This window comes from Eumetopias jubatus, unplaced genomic scaffold (genome assembly GCF_037043125.1).
Source record: "Eumetopias jubatus isolate StellerSeaLion01/CBP00866 unplaced genomic scaffold, mEumJub1_p1.0 scaffold_1, whole genome shotgun sequence".
In the NCBI taxonomy this organism is placed as follows: Eukaryota; Metazoa; Chordata; class Mammalia; order Carnivora; family Otariidae; genus Eumetopias; species Eumetopias jubatus.
This window is the reverse complement of record NW_028274807.1, coordinates 165,283,021-165,304,389: the sequence shown is the minus strand read 5'-3', so window position 1 is coordinate 165,304,389 and position 21,369 is coordinate 165,283,021. Positions and strand designations below refer to the sequence as shown.

The following is a 21,369-nucleotide window of genomic DNA, read 5'->3' as shown; positions in this document are numbered from 1 at the left end:
TTACCTTCCCAGGGCTCATCTGCCTTGCTTTTATCTGCTATGATTTTCTCTCCCTCACAGATGATCCCTTCCCATGAAGTCAAGTGTTATTCTTTCTGGAATAAATTCCAAATGCAGACTTCTAGAAATGATAATCTGACCAGATATCAATAATGTCTTGTCATCTTTCCCCCAGGATTAGCTTCCCTTCTAAACTTCTTTTTTTCTCAACCAAGCAACCAAAATTGAGCACCTATTCATAAGTTCTATACTGTGCTCGTCTGAGAATATAGAATCCTACCCTCAAGAATTGCATATATACTTGGAAATAATAAACTAACATGTAAGACAATAAATAGAAAATATTAAGCGATTCACTCCACATATCAAAAGGTTACTTAACTGAAAATTCAACTATATGTGATAAAATAAGAACCAGAGAATAGTTTTTTTTTTTCAGAGAACAATTTTTTATTAAAGTCTACAGGACGCCATGATGGAAGCATACACATAAATTTGGACCTAGTAATTTCTGTCTAGAGACTCACTGTAAAGAAATAACCCCAAAGGGGAGAAGAGGATGGAGAAGTTGTCCGAATAAAAGATGTTTAGCATCATGCATAAATGGGAAAATTAGAAACAACTTTAAAATTGAACAATATAAATAAATAAAATCTTTAAAAAAAAAAAAAGGTAGGGGGGAGGACACCTGGGTGGCTAAGTTGGTTGACTGTCTGCCTTCAGCTCAGGTCGTGATCCCAGGGTCCTGGGATCAAGTCCCGCGGGCTCAGTGGAGAGTCTGCTTCTCCCTCTCCCTCTGCCCCTCCATCCTGCTCATGTGCTTGCTCTCTCTCTCTCTTTCCCTCTAATAAATAAATACAAATCTTTAAAAAAAAAAACTTAAATGTTTAAACATTTTAGGAATATACAATTCTCATGTACTTTAGTCAGAAGAGAGTTCTCCACTTGGAGCCCAGTGTTTCTTTCTTTCTTCTTTCATTCATGAGCCTGGCTCTACTCCAGACACTAAGAGTACAGCAGTGAATATAATACATACCGTAGTATCATGCAACAGACCATGACACTGCCCTAAGGAGGACACAGTGCCTAGGGGCCTGCAATATTTTGGGGAGTCCATGAAAATGGTTTGTTTCAAAATCAGAAGAAAATGTGAACTTTCAGGCTAAAGACAATGTTTTAATATGTAATAATAATATATTCATTATACCAATAGTCATAAAATATAATTTTTAATACTTTTTTTTTATGAAAAGACACCTGCAAAGGCAAAAGTGCCTCAGACTCATGAAAGTCATACTGTGGGCCTGGGAGACATCCACGCTGAGGACCGAAGATGAAGGAGCCAGGAATTCTGATTTGAGAGAAGAGCATTTCTGGCAGAGAGAGCAGCTGACACAAAGGTCGTAAAAATGGCATAATAACTGATCATATGTATGGAAAAGGGAGTAATATGACAAAGGCCTGGTTTGAACCACATGTAAAAAGAATAAAGACAGCTTGGAATAAAATTAAGAGTGCTAAGGGATTTAGAAATTTAACTAAGGAGGTGAAAGTTCGGTACATAAAAAACTATAAGGCATTAAGGAAAGAAATTGATGACACACAAGAAATGGAAAGAGGAGTGCCTAGGTAGCTCAGTCGGTTAAGCCTCTGACTCTCGATTTCAGCTCAAGTCATGACCTCAGGGTCCTGGGACTGAGCCCCACATCAGGCTCCACACTGAGCATGGCGTGTGCTTGTCCCTCTCCCCCTGCTTCTCCCCCAGCTCACGCGCTCTCTAATAAATAAATAATATAAAATCTTATAAATAAATAAATTAAATAAAATCTTTTTTAAAAAATGGAAAGCCATCTCCTGCTCATGGATTAGAAGATTACTATTATTAAAATGTCCGTACTATCCAAAGCAGTCTACAGATTCAATGCAACCTCTATCAAAATTCCAATGGCATTTTTCACAGACATAGAAAAAAACAATCCTAAAATTTGTATGGAACCACAAAAGACCCTGAAGAGCCAAAGCAATATTGAGAGAGAACAAAGCTGGAGGCATCACACTTCCTGATTTCAAACTATATGAGAAAGCTACAGTAATCAAAACAGTAAGGTACTACATAAAAACAGACACAGAGGCCAATGAAACACAATTGAGAACCCGAAATAAACCTACACATACATAGTCAACTAACCTATGAGAAGGGTTCCAAGAATACAGGCTGGGAAAGGAGTCTCTTCAACAAATGGTGTTGGATCACTTGGCATCAGGTAAATACAAATCAAAACCACAATGAGATACCACCACACACCTGTCATTCAGAATGGCTAAAATCAACGACACAAGAAACAACAGGTGTTGGCAAGGATGCAGAGAAAGGGGACCCCACTTACACTGTTGGTGGGAATGCAAACTGGTGCAACCACTCTGGAAAACAGTATGGAGGTTCCTCAAAAAGTTGAAAATAGAGCTACCCTATGACCCAGCAATTGCACTACTAAGTACTTATCCAAAGGATACAAACACACTGATTCAAAGGGGCACATGCACCCCAATGTTTATAGCAGCAATGTCCACAATTGCCAAAATATGGAAAGAGCCCAAATGTCCATCGACAGATGAATGGATAAAGAAGATGTGGTATATATACATATATACAATGGAATATCTCAGCATCAAAAAGAATGAAATCTTGCCATTTGCAATGTCGATGGAACTAGAGGGTATTATGCTAAGCGAAATAAGTCAGTCAGAAAAAGACAAATACCATAGGATTTCATTCATATGAGGAATTTAAGAAACAAAACAGATGAACATAGAGGAGAGGAAGGAAAAACAAAGTAAGAGGAAAACAGAGAGGGAGACAAACCATAAGAGACTCTCTTAACTATAGGGAACAAACTGAAGGTTGCTGGAGGGGAGGTGGGTGGGAGGATGGGGGATCTGGGTGACGGGCATTAAGGAGGGCACATGATGTAATAAGCACCAGGTGTTATATGCAACCGATGAATCACTGAATTCTACCTCTGAAATTAACAATACAGCATATGTTAATTAAATTGAATTTAAAGTTAAAAATTTTTAAATAAACGGTGTTGGGAAAACTGTACATCCACATGCAAAGTAATGAACTGGATCTTTATCTTATACCATATAGAAAAATCAACTCAAAATGGATTAAAGACTTAAACGTAAGGACTGAAACCATAATACTCCTAAAAGAAAATAGAAGGGGTAAGCTCTTTGATATTAGTTTTGTCAATTTTTTGGATATGACACAAGCAACAAAAGCAAAAATAAACAAGTAGGATTGCATCAAACTAAAAAGCTTCTGCACTGAGAAAGGAAAATCAACAAAATGAAAAGGCAACCCCATAGAACAGGAAAAAAAATTGCAAACTATATATCTGATAAGGGGTTGACATTCAAAATATATAAGGAATTCATACAACTCAACAGCAAAAAAAAAAAAGCAAATTACCTAATCAAAACATGGGCAAGGAATTTGATTATTTTTCCAAAGAAGGTATACAAATAGCCAACAGATATATGAAAAGGTGCTCAACATCAACTAATCATCAAGGAAATGCAAATCAAAACCATGAGGAAATATCACTTCACATGTGTTAGAATGACTCTTATCAAAAAGATAACAAATATTGGCAAGGACATGGAGAAAAGGAAACCCTTGTACAACTGTTGCCAGGAATGTAAATTGGTACAGCCTCTATGGAAAACAGTATGGAGTTTCCTCAAAAAATTAAAAATAGAATTACTGTATGATCCAGCAATCCCATTTCTGGGTATATACTCTAAGGAAATGAAAACAGTATCTGCAGGAGACACCTGCACTCCCATGTCCACTTCAGCCTTCTTCACAATAGCTAAGATAGGGAAACAACCTAAGTGTCCATCAATGGATGACCGGATAAAGAAAATGTAGTGTGTAGACGTATACAGTGGAGCATTATTCACACACACGTGTGCACACACACGCACACATGCACGCACAAAAAGAAGGAAATCCTGCCATTCATGACAACACGGATGAATGTGGAGGACAGGCTAAGTGAAATAAACCAAAGACAAATACTGTATGATCTCACTTATACATGAAATCTAAAAAAGTCAAACTCATAAAAACAGAGAGTAGAAAATTAATTGCTAGGGGTGGGGGTGGGGAGAGAAATGGGGGAGGTGTTGGTCAAAGGGCACAAACATCCAGTTAAGGATAAATAAGTTCTGAGGATCTAATGTACAGCATTGGTGACTACAGGTGAAAATACTGTACTGCACACGTGAAATTTGCTAATGGGGTAGATCTTAAGTGTTCACTCCACATACACACAAAAAATGTGCCCATGTGAGGTGATGGATGTATTAATTAACTTGACTGTGGTAATCACTCCCATTGCACACGTATATCAAACCATCCTGCTGTACTCTTACATATACACAATTTTGTCAATCATACCTCAGTAAAGCTGGAGGAAAAAATAAAGGACATCATGTAAGAAATAGCTGAGAAAATGAGGCATTTCAAAAGGACCAAAGAAGGAACTTAAAGGAAATGTGATAACTTTCTTCAATTTTCCCAAGGGTGGAAATTGGAACAATTCCAAGGATTGGAAGAGGTATTTTGAATAGCTGAGACAAGTGTGTCTAAGGAGAGAAAGTTACAGGGATGCAGATTTTCACTCAATAATAAAAGTGCTCTAGGGGTGCCTGGGTGGCTCAGTAGGTTAAGCATCTGACTTTGGCTCAGGTCCTGGGATTGAGCCCCATGTGTCAGCAGGGAGTCTGCTTCTCCCTCTCCCTCTGCCCCTCCCCTTGATCGTGCACACGCTTTCTCTCTCAAATAAATAAAAACTATAAAATAATTATAATAAAAGTGCTCTAAATCCTCAAAGTGTTCAACACTGACAGTGCAGTTACATAATAAACTCTCCATCTCTTACACTCAAGCAGAGGACAGAGGGCTAAATATCAGGAATATTGCAGAGGGCACCTGTGCATCAGAAAGAAGGTTGAACAAGAGAATAATCAAGGTCCTCACCATCCAGGTAATCCTAAATTAGCATCCGTTTGCACTGAGGTCTGCTATAAGTTGGGTTCACCAGGAAATAGCCTGAGACAGAAGAGAGCGGCAGAGCCTGCTGGGACTGCGTGGGGGGGGGGGGCCCAACTTCTCCTTGGGCTCCTGCATGCTTCCCTTCCCCCACAGGGATAATCCTGACAGCACCCCCCCAACAAACTTCCTGCACACTATCTCCGTTATCCCATGAAATCTGGTTTGACTGTAAAATGCTTTTGTTGCTATGGATCGCAGATTTTAAAAAGTTTAATAAATACTCCTCTGGTTATCCCAATGCCAATATTACCCCATTTTAATTCCTTTATAGTAATACAATTTATAGAGTTTTTTAGTGCCTGATATAGCAAGTCCCTTCCCTCCCCACCCTTTATTTTTCAAAAATTTTGACATAAACTTTAGAATCAGCTTAACAATTTAAAAATTACATTTGATATTCTGATTGGGATCATACTGAATTATGGAATCTGATTAGGATTACATAGATTAAAAATGAATGTAACTGACATCTTTATTTGAATCTTTCTACTCAGGAATATGGTATTTTCTTTTATTCATATCATTTTCATGTCATTCGGCAGTTTTATGATTTCTTCATGTTGGTCTTATATGTTTCTTGTTAGGTATTCTCCTAAATATTTTATATCTATGGTTGGTATGTGAATAAGACTTTTTTAGAGATAATTTCTAACTGGTTATTACAAGTGAATAAGGATAATATTGATTTTTTAAATGATACTCTTATAACCGGCCACCTTATTTGAGTCTTTTATTAGTTCTAGTTTTTTCCTGTTATAATACATGGGGACATTGTGATTTTTCTAGTAGACTATTTATAAACATCTGAAAATTAGTTTTTGCCTATACCTTTCACTTTTTAAAAATTCACTAGCTAGAATTCAATCCCTATCAAAATACCAACAGCATTTTTCACAGAACTAAAACAATTCTAAAATTTATATGGAATCACAAAAGACCCTGAAGAGCCAAGGCAATCCTGAAAAAGAAAAACAAAACTGGAAGTATCACAGTCCCAGATTTCAAGTTATATTACAAAGCTGTAGTAAACAAAACAGTAGGAGACAAGCACAAAAACAGACACACAGATCAATGAAAAAGAACAGGAAACCCAGAAATAAACCCACAATTACATGGTCAATTAATCTTCAACAAAAGAGGCAAGATTATGCAATGGGAAAAAGTCTCTTCAATAAACACTGTTGGGAAAACTGGACAGCTACATGCAAAAGAATGAAACTGGACCAGTTTCTTACATCCTACACACAAAAAAAAACCTCAAAATCGATTAAAGGCCTAAATGTAAGACCTGAAGCCATAAATATCCAGAAAAGAGCACAGGTAGTAATTTCTCTGACATAAGCCATAGCAACATTTTTCTAGATATGACTCCTGAGGCAAGGGGGAAAAAAGCAAAAATAGACTATTGGGATTACATCAAAATAAAAAGCTACTGCACAGCAAAGAAACAATTAACACAACTAAAATGCAACCTACTGAATGAATGGGAGAAGATATCAGCAAATGATATGCAATAAAGGGTTAGTATCCAAAATATATAAAGAATTTACACCAGAAAAACAAATAATCCAATTAAAAAATGGGTAGAAGATATGAACAGACATTTCTCAAAGAAGACATCCACATGGCCAAAAGACATTCAACATCCCTCATCATCAGGAAATGCAAATCAAAACTACAATGAGATACCACCTCACATGGGTCAGAATGGCTAAAATAAAATACACAAAAAACAAGTGTTGGTGAAGATGTGGAGAAAACGGAACCCTCATGCACTGTTGGCGGGAATGCAAACGGTTGTGGAAAACAGTATGGAGCTTCCTCAAAAAGTTAAAAATAGAACTACCATATGATCCAATAGTCACACTACTGGGTATTTGCCCCCAAAATTACAAAAACACTAATTTAAAGGGATACATGCATCCCTATGTTTATTGCAGCATTAATTACAATAGCCAAATATGGAAGCAGCCCAACTGTCCATCAATAGATAAATGGATGAAGATGATGTAGGGTGTGTGTGTGTGTTTGTGTGAGAGAGACAGAACATTATTCAGCCGTAAAGAAGAATGAAATCTTGCCGTTTGCAACAAGACAGATGAAGCTAGAGAGTATAACGTTAAGCAAAATAAGTCAGAGAAAGACACCATATGATTTTGCCCATATGTGGAATTTAAGAAACCAAATAAATAGCAAAGAAAAAAAAGAGAGAGAGAGAGAGACAAACCAAAAATACTCTCAACTACAGAGAACAAACTGATGGCTACCGGAAGGGAGGTGGGTGGGGGGGTAAGTGAAAGAAGTAAAGGGGATTTAGAGTATACTTATCATAATGAGCACTGAGTAATACAGAGAATTGTTGAATCACTATATTGTACACCTGAAACTAATTTAACACTGTATGTTAACTATACTGGAGCTAAAATAAAATTAAAAACTGAAAGAAAAAAAACTCTGAAAAAAAATTCATTAGCTAGAACCTCAAGTTCAATGCTATTTGAGTTGTCTTGCTCCGGACTTAAACTGTTTCATCATTAAACATATTGATCATAGGTTTCTAGTGGGTTACTTTTATCAATGTAAGAAAGTTTCTTTTGCTCATGCTAAGTTTTTATCATACACTGATGGTGATATCATATGCAAACTTTTATCAATGCAAGGAAGTTCTTTTCTCCTGCTAAGTTTTTATTATATACTGATGTTGAATTTCAGCAGGTACTTTTTGAATTTGTCATGAACATTACATGGATTTTTCTTTTAATCTACTAAAGTAACACAAATAATTTATTACATTATAAGAGTTTCTGTTACTGACCTATGCTCGCATTCCTATGATGCAAACAACTTACCCGCACATGTAATATGTTACTCTTTTAATACACTACTAGACTGAATTTTTTAATACTTTAGATCTTCATATCTATGTTAGAAGGGAAACTGATTTATAATATATACATATGCTTTGTGCTTTCCTTGTCCACTTTCTGGTATCATAGTTCTATTACCCTTACAGAGGAGTTACAAAGTGCTCTACACACTAGAATAGTGTTACAGGAGATTTGTTTCTTGAAGACTTGATAAAATTCACTTATAAAACCATCTGGGGCTCATATTTCTGACTACCTCTTCAATTTTTCCTAAAATCACTGACCAAAATTCAGGTTTTCTGCCTCTCTGTGATTCAAATAAAATCATCCATTTCACCTATAATTTTTCATTGTTTGTTATATGTGTATATGTATTTGTGTATTATTCTCATCTATACTCATTATAATGCCCCTTTTGTCATCTCTAATGTTCTATAACTGCATATATTCTTTTCCCTAATCAAACTCGCCAATGATTTATGTCACTTATTGGCCTATTTAAAAAAAAAACTTTATCATTTAGGCTTATTTTCATTTTTATTTATAAAAATAAAAGCAGAGATCAATTCTTCTCTTTCTACTTTGCTGTTATTATTACTACTATTACTATTATTATTTTGGCTGTTCATTGGGCCCATTAATTTCCTATTTTTCTAATAAATGCATCTTCTCTGTACTTCTTTGGCCTCATCCCACCAGAACTTCCATCTGATGGATATTTTAGATCTCTATTACTTCCTAAGTTCCTTGTGATATTCTGCAAAATTTTGTTGCCTATCTTCCAGATCACTAAATTTGTCTTTAATCATCATATCCACCTGATTCTCAAGATGTATTTAATCTTTTAAGTTCAATAACCCTATTTTAAATTTCCATGAACTTTATTGCAGAAATATTTTTTCATAGCAGGCTATTATCTAACATATTCACTACCTCAAATCTTTTTGAAGATACCAACTAACATGTTTTCAGCTTCTATATTCCACAAAGTCTGCTTACTCTGGGTCTTTCTTTCATCCTATTTGCTTTCCTTGAATGTCGCATGATCCTTTGATATTCACTCATACTTCAGCAGAAAAGACTAGGTCAATCAACAAGGGCAGCTAATGCATGCCTCTCCGGGCTAGCTAGCGTTGGGTCTCTCGTTGGGGAGGGGCAACTGTAGGCTCTATGTAAGAGTAGAAGAGGTGTCCATTGACCCAGCTGTGTTTTAGGGTATATGAGTGGGAAACCCGCAAGACAGCAGGCTGGGAGACAAACACAAACCTGCAGAAATAAGAAAGTGTTTCCTCTAGTGGTGAAGGATTTTTGTAGACACTGCCTACAGGAAGGCTTACATTGCCTTGCCCACCCTGCTTTTTGTGGGGGGGTGATCACGCTCATCTTAAGCTCTACTCTGCTTCTCTCAGATCCCTACACCCACTGGAGGAATGCTCCCAAGACGGAGTGTTCACTTTCTTCAGAGCACAGTTCTCAGCTCTTCGCCAGAGGGCCACTGTCATAAATGCAATACTTTAGTTCCCTGAATTTGGCTCTAAGGCCCCTTCCTGACAGTAGCGGTTAGTCACTATAAACTCTGCTTTTAATGCCATTTCCTTCTGCACCTGTGTTTTGGGTTATGATTTTTTTGTTTTTGTTTCCTTTTTCAGTTTTCCAGGAATTCTTCCTAACTTTTGGTCTCCTAAAGGTAGGCACCTTTTCTGGTTTTCTGGCAGTGTAACAGATTTTTTTAAAAGGTCTGTATTTTGTTATTTTAAAGGATTTTTATTAAGAGGGGAGCTAAAGGCATGTGTTCAGGCTGCCATTTTACCCCCAAAATCCAGTTTGTCCTCCTGAGTTCCTAAATGAAATATTCCTTTGTAATTTAAACTGTTTTACTGGAGGCACCCCAATGAGCGCTTTGCTAAGGAAAAGAAAAATCATTCTGCTCAACCCTTGCTTACTGGTGAACAAAACAGATTTCTGCTTTGTCAAGTTCATTTAAAAAGTGACTACAATCCAGTTAAATATGGCAAGTTCCATGAAAGTAACATTTAAGCAATATTTTTCAGAGGGAGAAAAAAAACCACATATAAAGTTTATGAGAAAGATGGTCCTAGAGAAGGAAATGGGAACTTCCCCAGATTTCAAATAGAAAGATTTATTCATTTCATTTACAAGGAATCAAGAGTTTGATCCAGTAAAAAGGCAGTTACAATAAATCTAAAGCCACTAATGATGTAACAGTTTGATCTTTCAAAGTTGATGCTATTTCCCTAAAAGTGTAAACCCAAATGTATTCCTTCTGCAAATTACATCCACATCCAAAATCAAGTCAGTATTTCATAAGCGTGTAACATAAATCTTTAAGAAAGCGAAACAAGGTGAAGCAAAGATGTGGCCTCTGTCTTTTAACAGAAAATCTGAATGGGAAGAAAAAATATACCCATATCCAAATTGCTTCCATATTAAGTTAATGAGAGATACTAGGAAGTGGGTCGATGTTTTCAGCTCTTAAAGAATTGCTATAGTAATTCACAACTACAATTAGAGGGAGAGAAGCTGATGTAGATTGCTTTCTTTCAAAAATCTACTATTATTTCAGGTCACATTAATAGAAGTACTGAAACTAGACCAGAAAGCACATACTAGATAGACAGATACAGGTCTGATCTCGGCAAGGAAATGACTGTTTGGCTCAAATGGAATTTTAAAAATCTACACATTTTACATAAAAATCCAGGATTGTTTGTCTTTAAGAATCAGAAAATTTGGCAAACCCAGCCCCACATTCCCATGTAAAAGGAGTCACTGGGAGCCTGTGAGCGCTGGTATGCATTAACTGGCTCTGATGGGAAGAAAGACCAAACAAGCCCCAATCTGCAGCATTTACACTGCTCCCACCACGGCGGACTGCAAGTTCCCAGCATGGTGCCCTGAGCTGAGCCGCACGCAGACAGCTCCCATGAGTCAGCTCTGACATGACAGTGACTGGAGCTGGGTTGTGGCTGCCTCCTGAAAAGGGGCAAAGAGCCCTGTGTTCTCCAGGATTCTACGGACTTACACGTGGCTGCTTGCTGCCCTTGGCGCCAGTCTCCCTTCCCATTCCCTCTGTCCCTCCATCCCAAAGAGCTCCAGATCAAAACTGGTGGTAGTACCAGGTACACTATCCCCAGACCACACACAAAAATCACTGTTTACGTCTGAATGTACCTATTATAGGAGGGACATGGGGGAACCAGAGGTGGCAGAGGAGATAGCGACCCCCAACGGTGAGTTTAGAAGGCCTATTCAACAGAGAATGGCTGCGGGTGCTAGGGACGTGCGGAGAAGATCCTGCTCAGGGCAGAGATTCTCCAGATGCAGAGAGGGAAAGAAGGAACGTGCTGGGAAGCAGAGGGGACACTGAGGAAGACGGGCATCAGATGAAAAAAGTAAGTACTTCATCCAAGGATTCTTGACTCTGAAACTTTAAATTGAATTGCAAACAACATTAAAATAGCTCATCACATTCTTATGTGTATTAAAGGAAAGCATGGATTTCTAAAGACTGAGAAATACTGGTTTAAAGGAAACATAGTAAACCATCCTCAAGTGGCTAAGAGCTATTCGGTGGAAGAATCTATTTCCAACATCCATTATGCTAATTAACAAGCCATTATTTTCACCAGTGGAGATCCATTTCTAACATTTATTATGCTAATCTGAGCTGATATAGAAGTACAAAAATAGCAGAGACATTTGTAGTAGCTGTCTCTGGAGGGGAGCCCTTCTGATTATATGCCAGATACCTATCCTGGGAGGCAAACTTTGATTAAAGCAACTGACCACACTTAGAGTGTCTTAAGTTAGCACATAAGTACTCCCCCACCTTATGTTTTATGAACTTTTTAGAAGTAAAATACACTTCTGGGAGATGATATTTTCAATGCCATTGTTCACAAAAGGGGACATAATTGAAAGCACAAAGCATATTATTAGTGACTCCAACCTTTAGAAAGGGCAGTAAATTCAGTCCTTATTTCAAAAATCCAAAGGATGCTTGGGAACACAGAGTCGAGTGAGACAAGCTCCCCCAAGACCTCGCGCCTCCCTCCCCCGGAGTCCGCTGCACTCCCCAGCAACAGATGACGCTCAGTTATTAAGTGCTCCTTTGGCAATCACAGCATGTGACTGCATATGAAGGCACTGAGTGAAGGGACACACTTTGAACTTTTTTTTTTTCACATTAATCTTGAATTAGGCATGCAACGTTTTCAAGCTTAATTTTTTTCTCTGACAGCTCCCACTCAGCCTACTGCAAAAGTTCCTGTTACAACCATCAAATGAAAATGTTTCACCAACTATTAATTATTATCAAGTGGAATACAGTACTCCTTTCAATTTGTACATTATTAGTATAGTAATAGTGATAATTATAATGAGTCATTTTTGCTAGTGTTAAATAAATTAATTCCTTAGAGATGAGCCTTTCACTACAGTGGTTACTTTATTACCAACACATGTTTATTAAATGCCAACCATATGCATCAAATGGAACATGCTTGGAATACAAAGCAGTATGGAACAGGATCCTTGCCTTGAGCAAGTCTAGGATCTAACAGACTCACAGAATCTTAGGTCAGCAAGCGTGGCCACCCACCCACTGCCAAGTCTCTCCTACAATGAGTCTGAACAGTGGTTATCTCATCTCTCGGCTTGAACACTTTGGCAATAAGGGATCTGTTATTTTGTGAGGCCGCCCATACCCATCAGAGCGTCTTAACTGAGAAATATTTACTGGAAAAGGCGGCTCCTTATAAAGAGTTCTGTGGCTGTGAGTATCTGAGCCACGGACACACATGGCAGAGTCCCTACGGCTCTTGAATACATGCCACTACCCATTCTAACATTTGGCTGATTACAGCTACTTAATACTCATGAAATACTATTTCACTGGTTGGGAAACATCTTCCAAAGAAAAACCTCTTTGTTAACTTATTAGTGGAGGTAGACTATACAGAAGTTTCGTATGTGTGTATGTATATATGTTTGCACTGATGCATTTGTTCATGCATTCATTCAGCAGTCCAATCTTCAGTGCCCTCTCTCTGAGAAGGCATACAGCAGAGAAGTTAAGGGCTTAGGCTTCAGAGTCGGGCTGCCTGAGTTCAAATCTCAGCACAGTCACTACCAGCTAAGGATCCTTATTTATTAGTACCATAATTTACTATAATTAGTATCCAAATCATATAAACTCTGTAAGCCTCAGTTCCCTTATCTATAAAATGGGACTAATTATAATACCTACTTAATAGGGTTTTTGTGAAAACTAAATAAAATAATACAGTGATTAAACTGAGGTTCACAGACAAAGCTCGGAAGTCTAAGGAATTTTCACTTGTGTTGTTATTTCAATGAGACTCTTTTTGGCAACTGGCTGGCTCAATCAGGAGAGCATGCGACTTGTTCTCCAGGTCGTGAGTTCGAGCCCCATGCTGGACATAGAGTTTCCTTTAAAAAAAGAAAATTGGGGGGAAAAAATCAGACATTTATTATACAACCAGGTATTGGCACATGATTTCAGAGACCTGTTTGCATTTCTTTCTGGCCTAATGAGAAAAGGACAGAAATAAGCCTAATATGAAATTTAAACATTTGCACTAAGAGAAAGCCAACTTACATCACCTCCATCTGTATAATGAAGTATTTTATAAGAATTTGCAAAGATAAACGTGGGGAAGAAACTGTGTCAAAGGACACATGGCCGTACAGGCACCCTGACACTGAAGAATCAAACCCAGCATGGGAGCAGGACCACACTGGAGGAGCAGGCTTTTGTTGGAGCAGATTACTATCTATTGTATCACGGTTAACGTTTATGGCTACATTTAAATTATAAATTCATATTCTGGTTATGAAATTGCAAAAGAACTACATGCATAAAGATTCTGTGCCTAGTTTTATGCTTATATATATTTAAGTAACATTTTAATAAAGATAACCATATTGTGATTATGCAAGAGAATGTTCTCATTTGAAAGAAATACATAACTGAAGGGCTTAGGAGTAAAGAGGCTTGATATCTCCTACTCTCAAGTGTTTCAGGAAAAATACTCTGCATATATACATACACATATGTATATACAAATATATGCACATATATATGAGAGAGACAATGATAGAGGAAATGGGACAAAATATAAACCACTGGTGAATTTGGTTAAAGAATATATGATAGCCAAAGAATTAGAGCACCTCACACTTAGGAGGATCTAACCCCTCCTTCTTAAAGATCCAGATCCAGAATTCCCTACGGAGTATTATGAGACCATTAACTCAGCTGGGACAAGGGATCCAACAACAGAATCACCTGGTAAGGCGTTTTCAGAATGCTTACAAACACCCCTTCCTCCTCTCTTCGGGAATCACTGCCACAGCGGGCCCCTGTCATGGATGGAAATGCATGGTTTCCCTCTTGGGTGTTCTAAGATATGAAGGATAAAAATCACTAATGCAATGATCAAACCCATCAAATTAGTCTACAGATGATCAGATGGGCATCCTTTCAATTAACATCTGTTAGGCAATCTTTTTAAAGATTTTTATTTATTTATTATTTGACAGAGAGAGAGACAGTGAGAGGGAACACAAGCAGGCTTCCCGCTGAGCAGGGAGCCGGATGCGGGGCTCAATCCCAGGACCCCGGGATCATGACCTGAGCCGAAGGCAGATGCTTAACAACTGAGCCACCCAGGTGCCCCACATTTGCTAGGCAATCTTGATAGCCATGTACAGCTAGGAGCACACTTTAGGGAACGAGATGGAGCTAAATAAATTTAACCAAAGGGGAATGACCATTTTCTTGAGTACCTCTCCAAAATTTGGGAACAAGAGAGGCTGAGAGAGGGAGGAACTGCCCCTAATGGAGTAGTCACGTTTGCTTACAACTGGGGTACCAAGTCCTCCAATACTCTTGAAAGAGAATATGATGATGTCATTTCTGTCTAGTCACCAATATATTCCTCATATTTTCATGACCCATGTGTTCGTCAAGTCTTCCCAGTACCTGAAGGGAAGAGCCAGCAGCAAGTTTATCCAACAAAGGAGATATAAACCAAATCATGTTTTTTGAAGTGCAGGTCCCAATTCATCAATGGATCCTAAAGTCTATTTAATGAGTCATGACCCAACTCTCATTTAAATAAAATAGACTATAAAGAACAGGCATATCGTCATGCAAAGTCAGGGTAATTTTTGTTTCATGCAGCTTTTGTATCATTTATGTCAATATATCAATACAAGAGTCACAATATACTTTTTTACTCTGTGCCATGGTCAAAAATGTTTGAAAGCCACCCTAACAGATGCTGAGAGGAAAAACAAGAGAATAAGAGGAGAGGAAGAAAGACAGGAACAAATCAGGAGCAGATCCAGCCGATCTGCTCAAAGCAAAGTGGTGGCTAAAGAACCCATAACCTGTGCACACCGCAACCGGGTTACTTTATTGATGCAGAGGCTGGTCGTGATCTTGTGGGAAGGAAATTTATCTGAGAAAACAGTACATGAGTGTAATTGATCATTATCTTATAATTAATCAGACAGGCTTTTTTTTTTTTTTAAGATCTTATTTATTTGACGGAGAGACAGCCAGAGAAAGAACACAAGCAGGGGGAGAGGGAGAAGCAGGCTTCCTGCGGAGCGGGGAGCTGCATGCGATGCCAGGCTCGATCCTGGGACACCTGGGATCATGACCTGAGCTGAAGGCAGACCCTTAACGACTGAGCCACCCAGGTGCCCCAGACAGGCTTTTTTTTTTTCCTTTTTAAGGCAAAACAGACCACAACCTATATACATGAAAATATCCCATGCACCTGGGACATCCGTCCCCCACAATAAGAAAAGCTTGCATTCCTGGCAGTGCTTTACTTGGAAGGATTATGGTAATTTATGATCAGTCAACCTTCAGTGACCTTCAGCAAGTGAGGAGCTGGTGGGTACAGCAGCAGCCCCTGCCAAGGCTGCCTTCTCTTCCTGTGGTCTCCACATCAGTCACACCAACCTTATCCCGCTTTTTCCAATCATAGACATGCTCATCAGAGCGGATCGAAAAGTGCTATCCCCTCCACCAAAATCCTCAAAACCAAAACTACACATTTCTTAAAATTATTTTAATCTAGGTGAAGAAGTCGGCAGACACAAGAAGATCTCATCATCAGAAGCTACACGAACAAAATTCCCAAAAATATTTTGTAAACATCACGATAAAATGAAGTATCGCGTTAAAGAAACAACAAAGTGTTCTAATAAACCTGTGTCTAAGTGTCCTGTCCTCAAATTTTGTTCAATTTTGACTACTAAAAAACAGACCTGGGAAAAGGTTGGGGTCTTCCCAGCACCAGCATCAATCATGACTGAAAGGAGAGATTCCTCCAGCACACGGAAAACGGGCAATCTCACGTTGTATTTTCATTAAGTACCTTCCAGGATTACCCTAGATGCTGATTAAATCAATGTCTCATGAGCAGTGGAATGATTATTTTAAGTAAATGTATTCCTTCTAGGCCATCCAGATAAATGACTATTGTGTTACTACAAAACCACCATTTCACTATTGACTTCAGCTCTACAGTGTCCCATTGAGATATTTCTTTTATTCTCTGCTAGTAGACATAATGAAGCCTTAAGGCTATCAGGTATTATAGACTCAAGTCCTAATAGGCACTGTTCTCTTCAAAATGCTCAAACAATAACATCTTCAAAAATGCCTGAGTTTTCAGTCTCTGTGAGCCAAAGAAAAGACAAGTCATTTAGGTCACCTACATGAGTCGGGAAACTGATCTCAAGTAGTAGAACATTTTTCTGTTTGTAATAAGACACCCAAATCAGATTACATACACAAGACTTTTTTTAAAGTGTTGAGGAGAATGTTAAGTGTAAGAGCAATTTATAACAAAAGCTAAAATAGAATTAATCTAGGGCAGAGAAAGCTGATTCAGGCTGAACAAGCCCAAATAATTCTTAAGAAATCTACTCGAAGATTCAATGCTCAACTTTGCATAAATTTTCATATACTTACATTACTAGATAACAAAAAATACAATGAATGCCTAGTCTTTGAGCTCTGTGCTCTCGTGGTGGTGATGTACACACCGCCACAGTAAAAATGTTTCTTAAAAATGTTGCCTACATGTTAATGATTATAGACATCTTTGGACTTTTTTCCTCTTCTTTAAATATAAAAAATGATCCCAAGAAACAAATCATTCCAGAGGGATTCCAGAATCATGCCAGCCCACTCCTAAACCAACTGGAATCACCAGAGTCCAAAGAAGAATATTCCAGAATAAAGTCTACTCTGTGATCGTTCTGGCCTTGCATATGCATAGATCCTTACTCTGCAAATCACTAATGGCTGTGTTAAACACAAGAGGAAAGTAAGAATTCCTCTCTCCCTTGATATTATCATTCTGTTTCTATCATTAAGTATGCCCAGTCTCCCCCTCCTATACATTTTACAGCAGCAAGAGTTAAGTTCATAAGCTCCACAAAGGCAGTGTCTGTCCCTTGTTCATCTACGTATGCTCCTTATACATAAGGGTCCAATCACTGCTCACTGAATTGGTCTCCAGCCTTAACAGTGACCCTGAAGCTGGGCTCCAGGGCTGAACCTGAGAAAGCAGCACAAAAAGAGAAGAAACTTTTACTCTCCACCCTCAAGACACAAAGAGCTGTCCTAACTAAACGAGGGCATTATAAAACAAACTCAAAATACTGTCTTATAAAGTATAAAAACTTCTAAATTACCTATATTCATACTTAATGAAGCTTGTAACTGGCTATTCAAGTCAATAACATGTATTGCAATCTTAGAGGCTTAAACTAGTTTTTGGTGGGTTAGATAAAAGCCTACAACCTGAGCTGCCTCTCCTGAGCTCAGTGTCCTTGAGAATGACACTTAACATCCCTGAGCTTCAATTTCCTTAGCAAGGGATAATTATACCACATCAAAGGGTAGTTATATCCTCCCAACAATCAAAAGCTAAGTAAATGTAGATTATGTAGGAGGTTGAAAAAAACAAACCAAAAAAACCCTCTAATTGTTATCTCATCCAATCACTAGTCTAAAGATAACCTTGCAGGAGTGTTGGTAGTAGAAGAGGGTTTCCCACCCAGATACAGACAGAGAGGAGAACATGTCCTACCAGAAGCCAACCAAGTGCCAAGAGAGAACAGAGCATGGAAGTCCCCCATCAGGAGCCAAGAGCTAAGGTAAGCCCCATCTTTGCAACAGCTCACTGAACCCTCACAAATACCTTCTGAAGTGTTGCTCTTTCATGTTAGTAATGAGGAAACTGAGGCTTAGAAAAACAAAAGTCTTGGCCAGTAAAAAGGCAGAGCTTATATTTTAAGGACATGCACCTTCCAGCCTGCCAATTCATTAAGCTCTAAACTGGAAAGTAGTTCATCTTTAAGAACTTACAATGTAAGTGCTCAACCTTAGATATTTTTTTTTTTGTTATTAGCATGTTAGCGCTTAGAAAAAGAACACTTAACTCTGTTCCCATGTAAAACAGCCATTCTCGCAAATAGTGTTCAGCAAGCAATTTTAACTTTGAACAAGAACATTTAAAAACAAATATGCCTTAGGATGAGTAGGAAAAGCACTTTAACACATTGTGGAGTTACCCTGTGGAAGACAATGTCATGTTCTCTTTCGTCTGTCCCCCACTATATTAGTGAATTTGTCCCCAAATATTTGCTCCTTCTCACCAATGCAAGTGGAATTTTCAAGACTGTTTTCCATTATATGCACTGCATATTACCTATGATAGGGATGATCTTGACTTTTTCCACCTCTAATTCTCTGCTGGTCAATTAGTCTGTCAAGCAACACATTTATCTAAACTTCCAGAGACACTTAAGGACTATCTCCATTCAAGAGCTGGGAAGCCAGAAAGGACAAGACTTCCTTGAGTTAACCCTTGGAGCTCCAGCATCCAAAGATGACATTTCTAAGACTTACATGTTCTAGCATTTGAAAATAAAAATGACGGTACTAAGCTGTTATCTCTGAGGAAAACAACCAAAATAAACTGCATATAACCATAAAACCATGTGGAGAAACACATGAGTCTATTATAATGCGGGAGACAAGAGGGCATAGGTAAAAAGCACTTTAAAACAGGTTTCTGACTTACGTTTTTCATCATCAGCATGCACCAGAGATGCTGCCCTTGACAAGACATCCAATGGTGTCTCCATTCCTGGTTGGAGCCTAGAAGGAAAAAAAGAAAAAAAGGAACTTAAAGAGAATTCAAAGGACTCTTTTAGAATTCTGGTAGTTAACAATTAGAAAGATTCCCCCACCACATGCAAATCACAATACAGAGGATGAAATTCTTCCCAGTCTGTGAAGAAATCCAGTGGATTTGGTTCAGGCACAGATAGAGCAAAGGGTTAAATTCCATTCTGTCTACTAAGCTAAACCTTGCTGATTCCAGGAAGCAGCTAGTTTTAGAGCTAAAAGAAGGGATATTGTAATATTCATGCCCATGTTATTTGTGCTTATAAATGTTTATGTGCATGCATAATAACATGCCCATACAGACATACCTAGTAAAAAACAGTTTCGGAACAAAGGCTGCTCTATGAACATAGCGTTACTATGTTACTACCAGTCTGAGATTTCTGTTGTGGTGGTGTTTGTTGTTGGTTTAACAGTTTTAACAAAAATTATTAAGATTGAACCGTTCTGTTCATTTACCTCCTTAGCCAAGAGACTCTGCATGACCATGTCACTTAATATATTCGATGTACTCATTAAAGGTCTGTGAATTCCAGTGCTGAGTTAAGTGGTATTTTAATTCCAATAGGAATCTTTATTTTAAAATATCATGTTTTGGGGCGCCTGGGTGGCTCAGTCCGTTAGGCATACGACTCTTGGTTTCAGCTCAGGTCATGATCTCAGGGTTGTGAGATCAAGCCTTATGTTGGGTTCCACGGTGGGCGTGGAGCCTGCTTGGGATTCTCACTCTCCCTCTGCCCCTCCCCCCCAAATAAATAAAATAAAATGCTTTAAAAAATAAATAAAATATCATGTTTGTATGGTATTTCCTATTACCGCCACCCATCACCAATTTACCTAGTGCTGTGTTTTTTTTAATAAGCCTAGGTTTTATTTTAAATTCTGTTTTCTTAAATTACAGCATACATAGAAAAGCAAAGACAGCAAAAGATTCAAAGATGGTGGAAAACCTAGAAAATCAGGCCACTTTGCCCAATTTTCCTTTTCTGGGTTATTTAAACAAGCACACATGCACACACACATGAACATACACACAGGCACACACAATTATTGGGAAAATAGGCACACCCTATTAGTGCAACTTAACTACACCCTTTTAAAGACACTCCACATTTATTGAGCCTTCTTCAACATTTACTGAGTACCTACTGTGTATGTGCCAGTTACGAGACATGGCAGATCAGCTTGCTTTGCTAATTTCATATTTCAGGTCTCCAAAGAAACATCCAAGTCTTGAATGGCTATGCAACTTGACTTAATAAGCATTAACTATGTACAAAGTGCTAAGGCAGGAAAATAATAAAAGGCCAGTACTTATTTTCAAAGAGCTTTCAATCTGAACAGTAGACATGCCTACAAGAATCTAGCTTAGGACAGTATTTTCCAAAGTGTTTTGCTCTGTATGTTCATATTTCATAAGAAAAAATATTTTAGAAGTTTGGGAAACGCTGTAGTAAACCAAATTAAGCCGCTTATTTTCCTTCCTGTGCTTCAAATATGTTGCTATGCCTTCCTTCTGCAGGAGGCTCAGGCAGTGGGGATAGTAGCTCTCTATATATGAAATCTCTCGGGGTGCCTGGCTGGCTTAGTCGGTCGAGCCTGTGACTCTCCATCTCAGGGTCATGACTTCAACACTGGGCATGGAGAAGAAAGAAAAAGAAGAAAAAGAAAAGAAAAGGATCTCTCAATTTTCACCGGCCATTCTTTTAACTTAAAACATCTCTTAGGGAACACTTAGGAAAAGAATGGATTAAGTTAAAATGTACTAAGTACCAAAACAGGGGTATAAACAAAGTCCTATAGAAATATAGATGAAAAAAAAAAAGGAAAGAAATACAGATGAATTCTGAAAGACTGTGGAGAAAACAGAACCATGAGCCTCTGAAGTATGGATATATAAGTTCTTCCAGAATAGAAGAACAGAAGAAGACTCTATTCAGGAACAAGTTGCCCAAACTGGCTAGAAAACCAGAGTAAACAGGGATAGGAAGTAAGAGACAGGGATGGGAGTTTCGATTGGGGCCACATCGTGGAAGGACTGACACTTGGGTTGGATCCTGTATGTGTTAAGGAGCGACTGAAATCTCTGAGCAGAGAACTAGCTTGGTCAT

The 21,369-nt window shown here is 38.3% G+C and overlaps 1 protein-coding gene across 1 annotated transcript in view; it reads right to left on the bottom strand.

Moving 5' to 3' along the window:
- Positions 1-19,215, bottom strand: part of VGLL4 (vestigial like family member 4) — a 134,571-nt gene extending 115,356 nt beyond the window's left edge. The window contains exon 1 of the mRNA XM_028101783.1: positions 19,152-19,215. Coding sequence (XP_027957584.1) covers positions 19,152-19,215 — 64 coding nt within the window. The remainder of the gene's footprint in view (positions 1-19,151) is intronic.
- Positions 19,216-21,369: the final 2,154 nt, after the last annotated feature.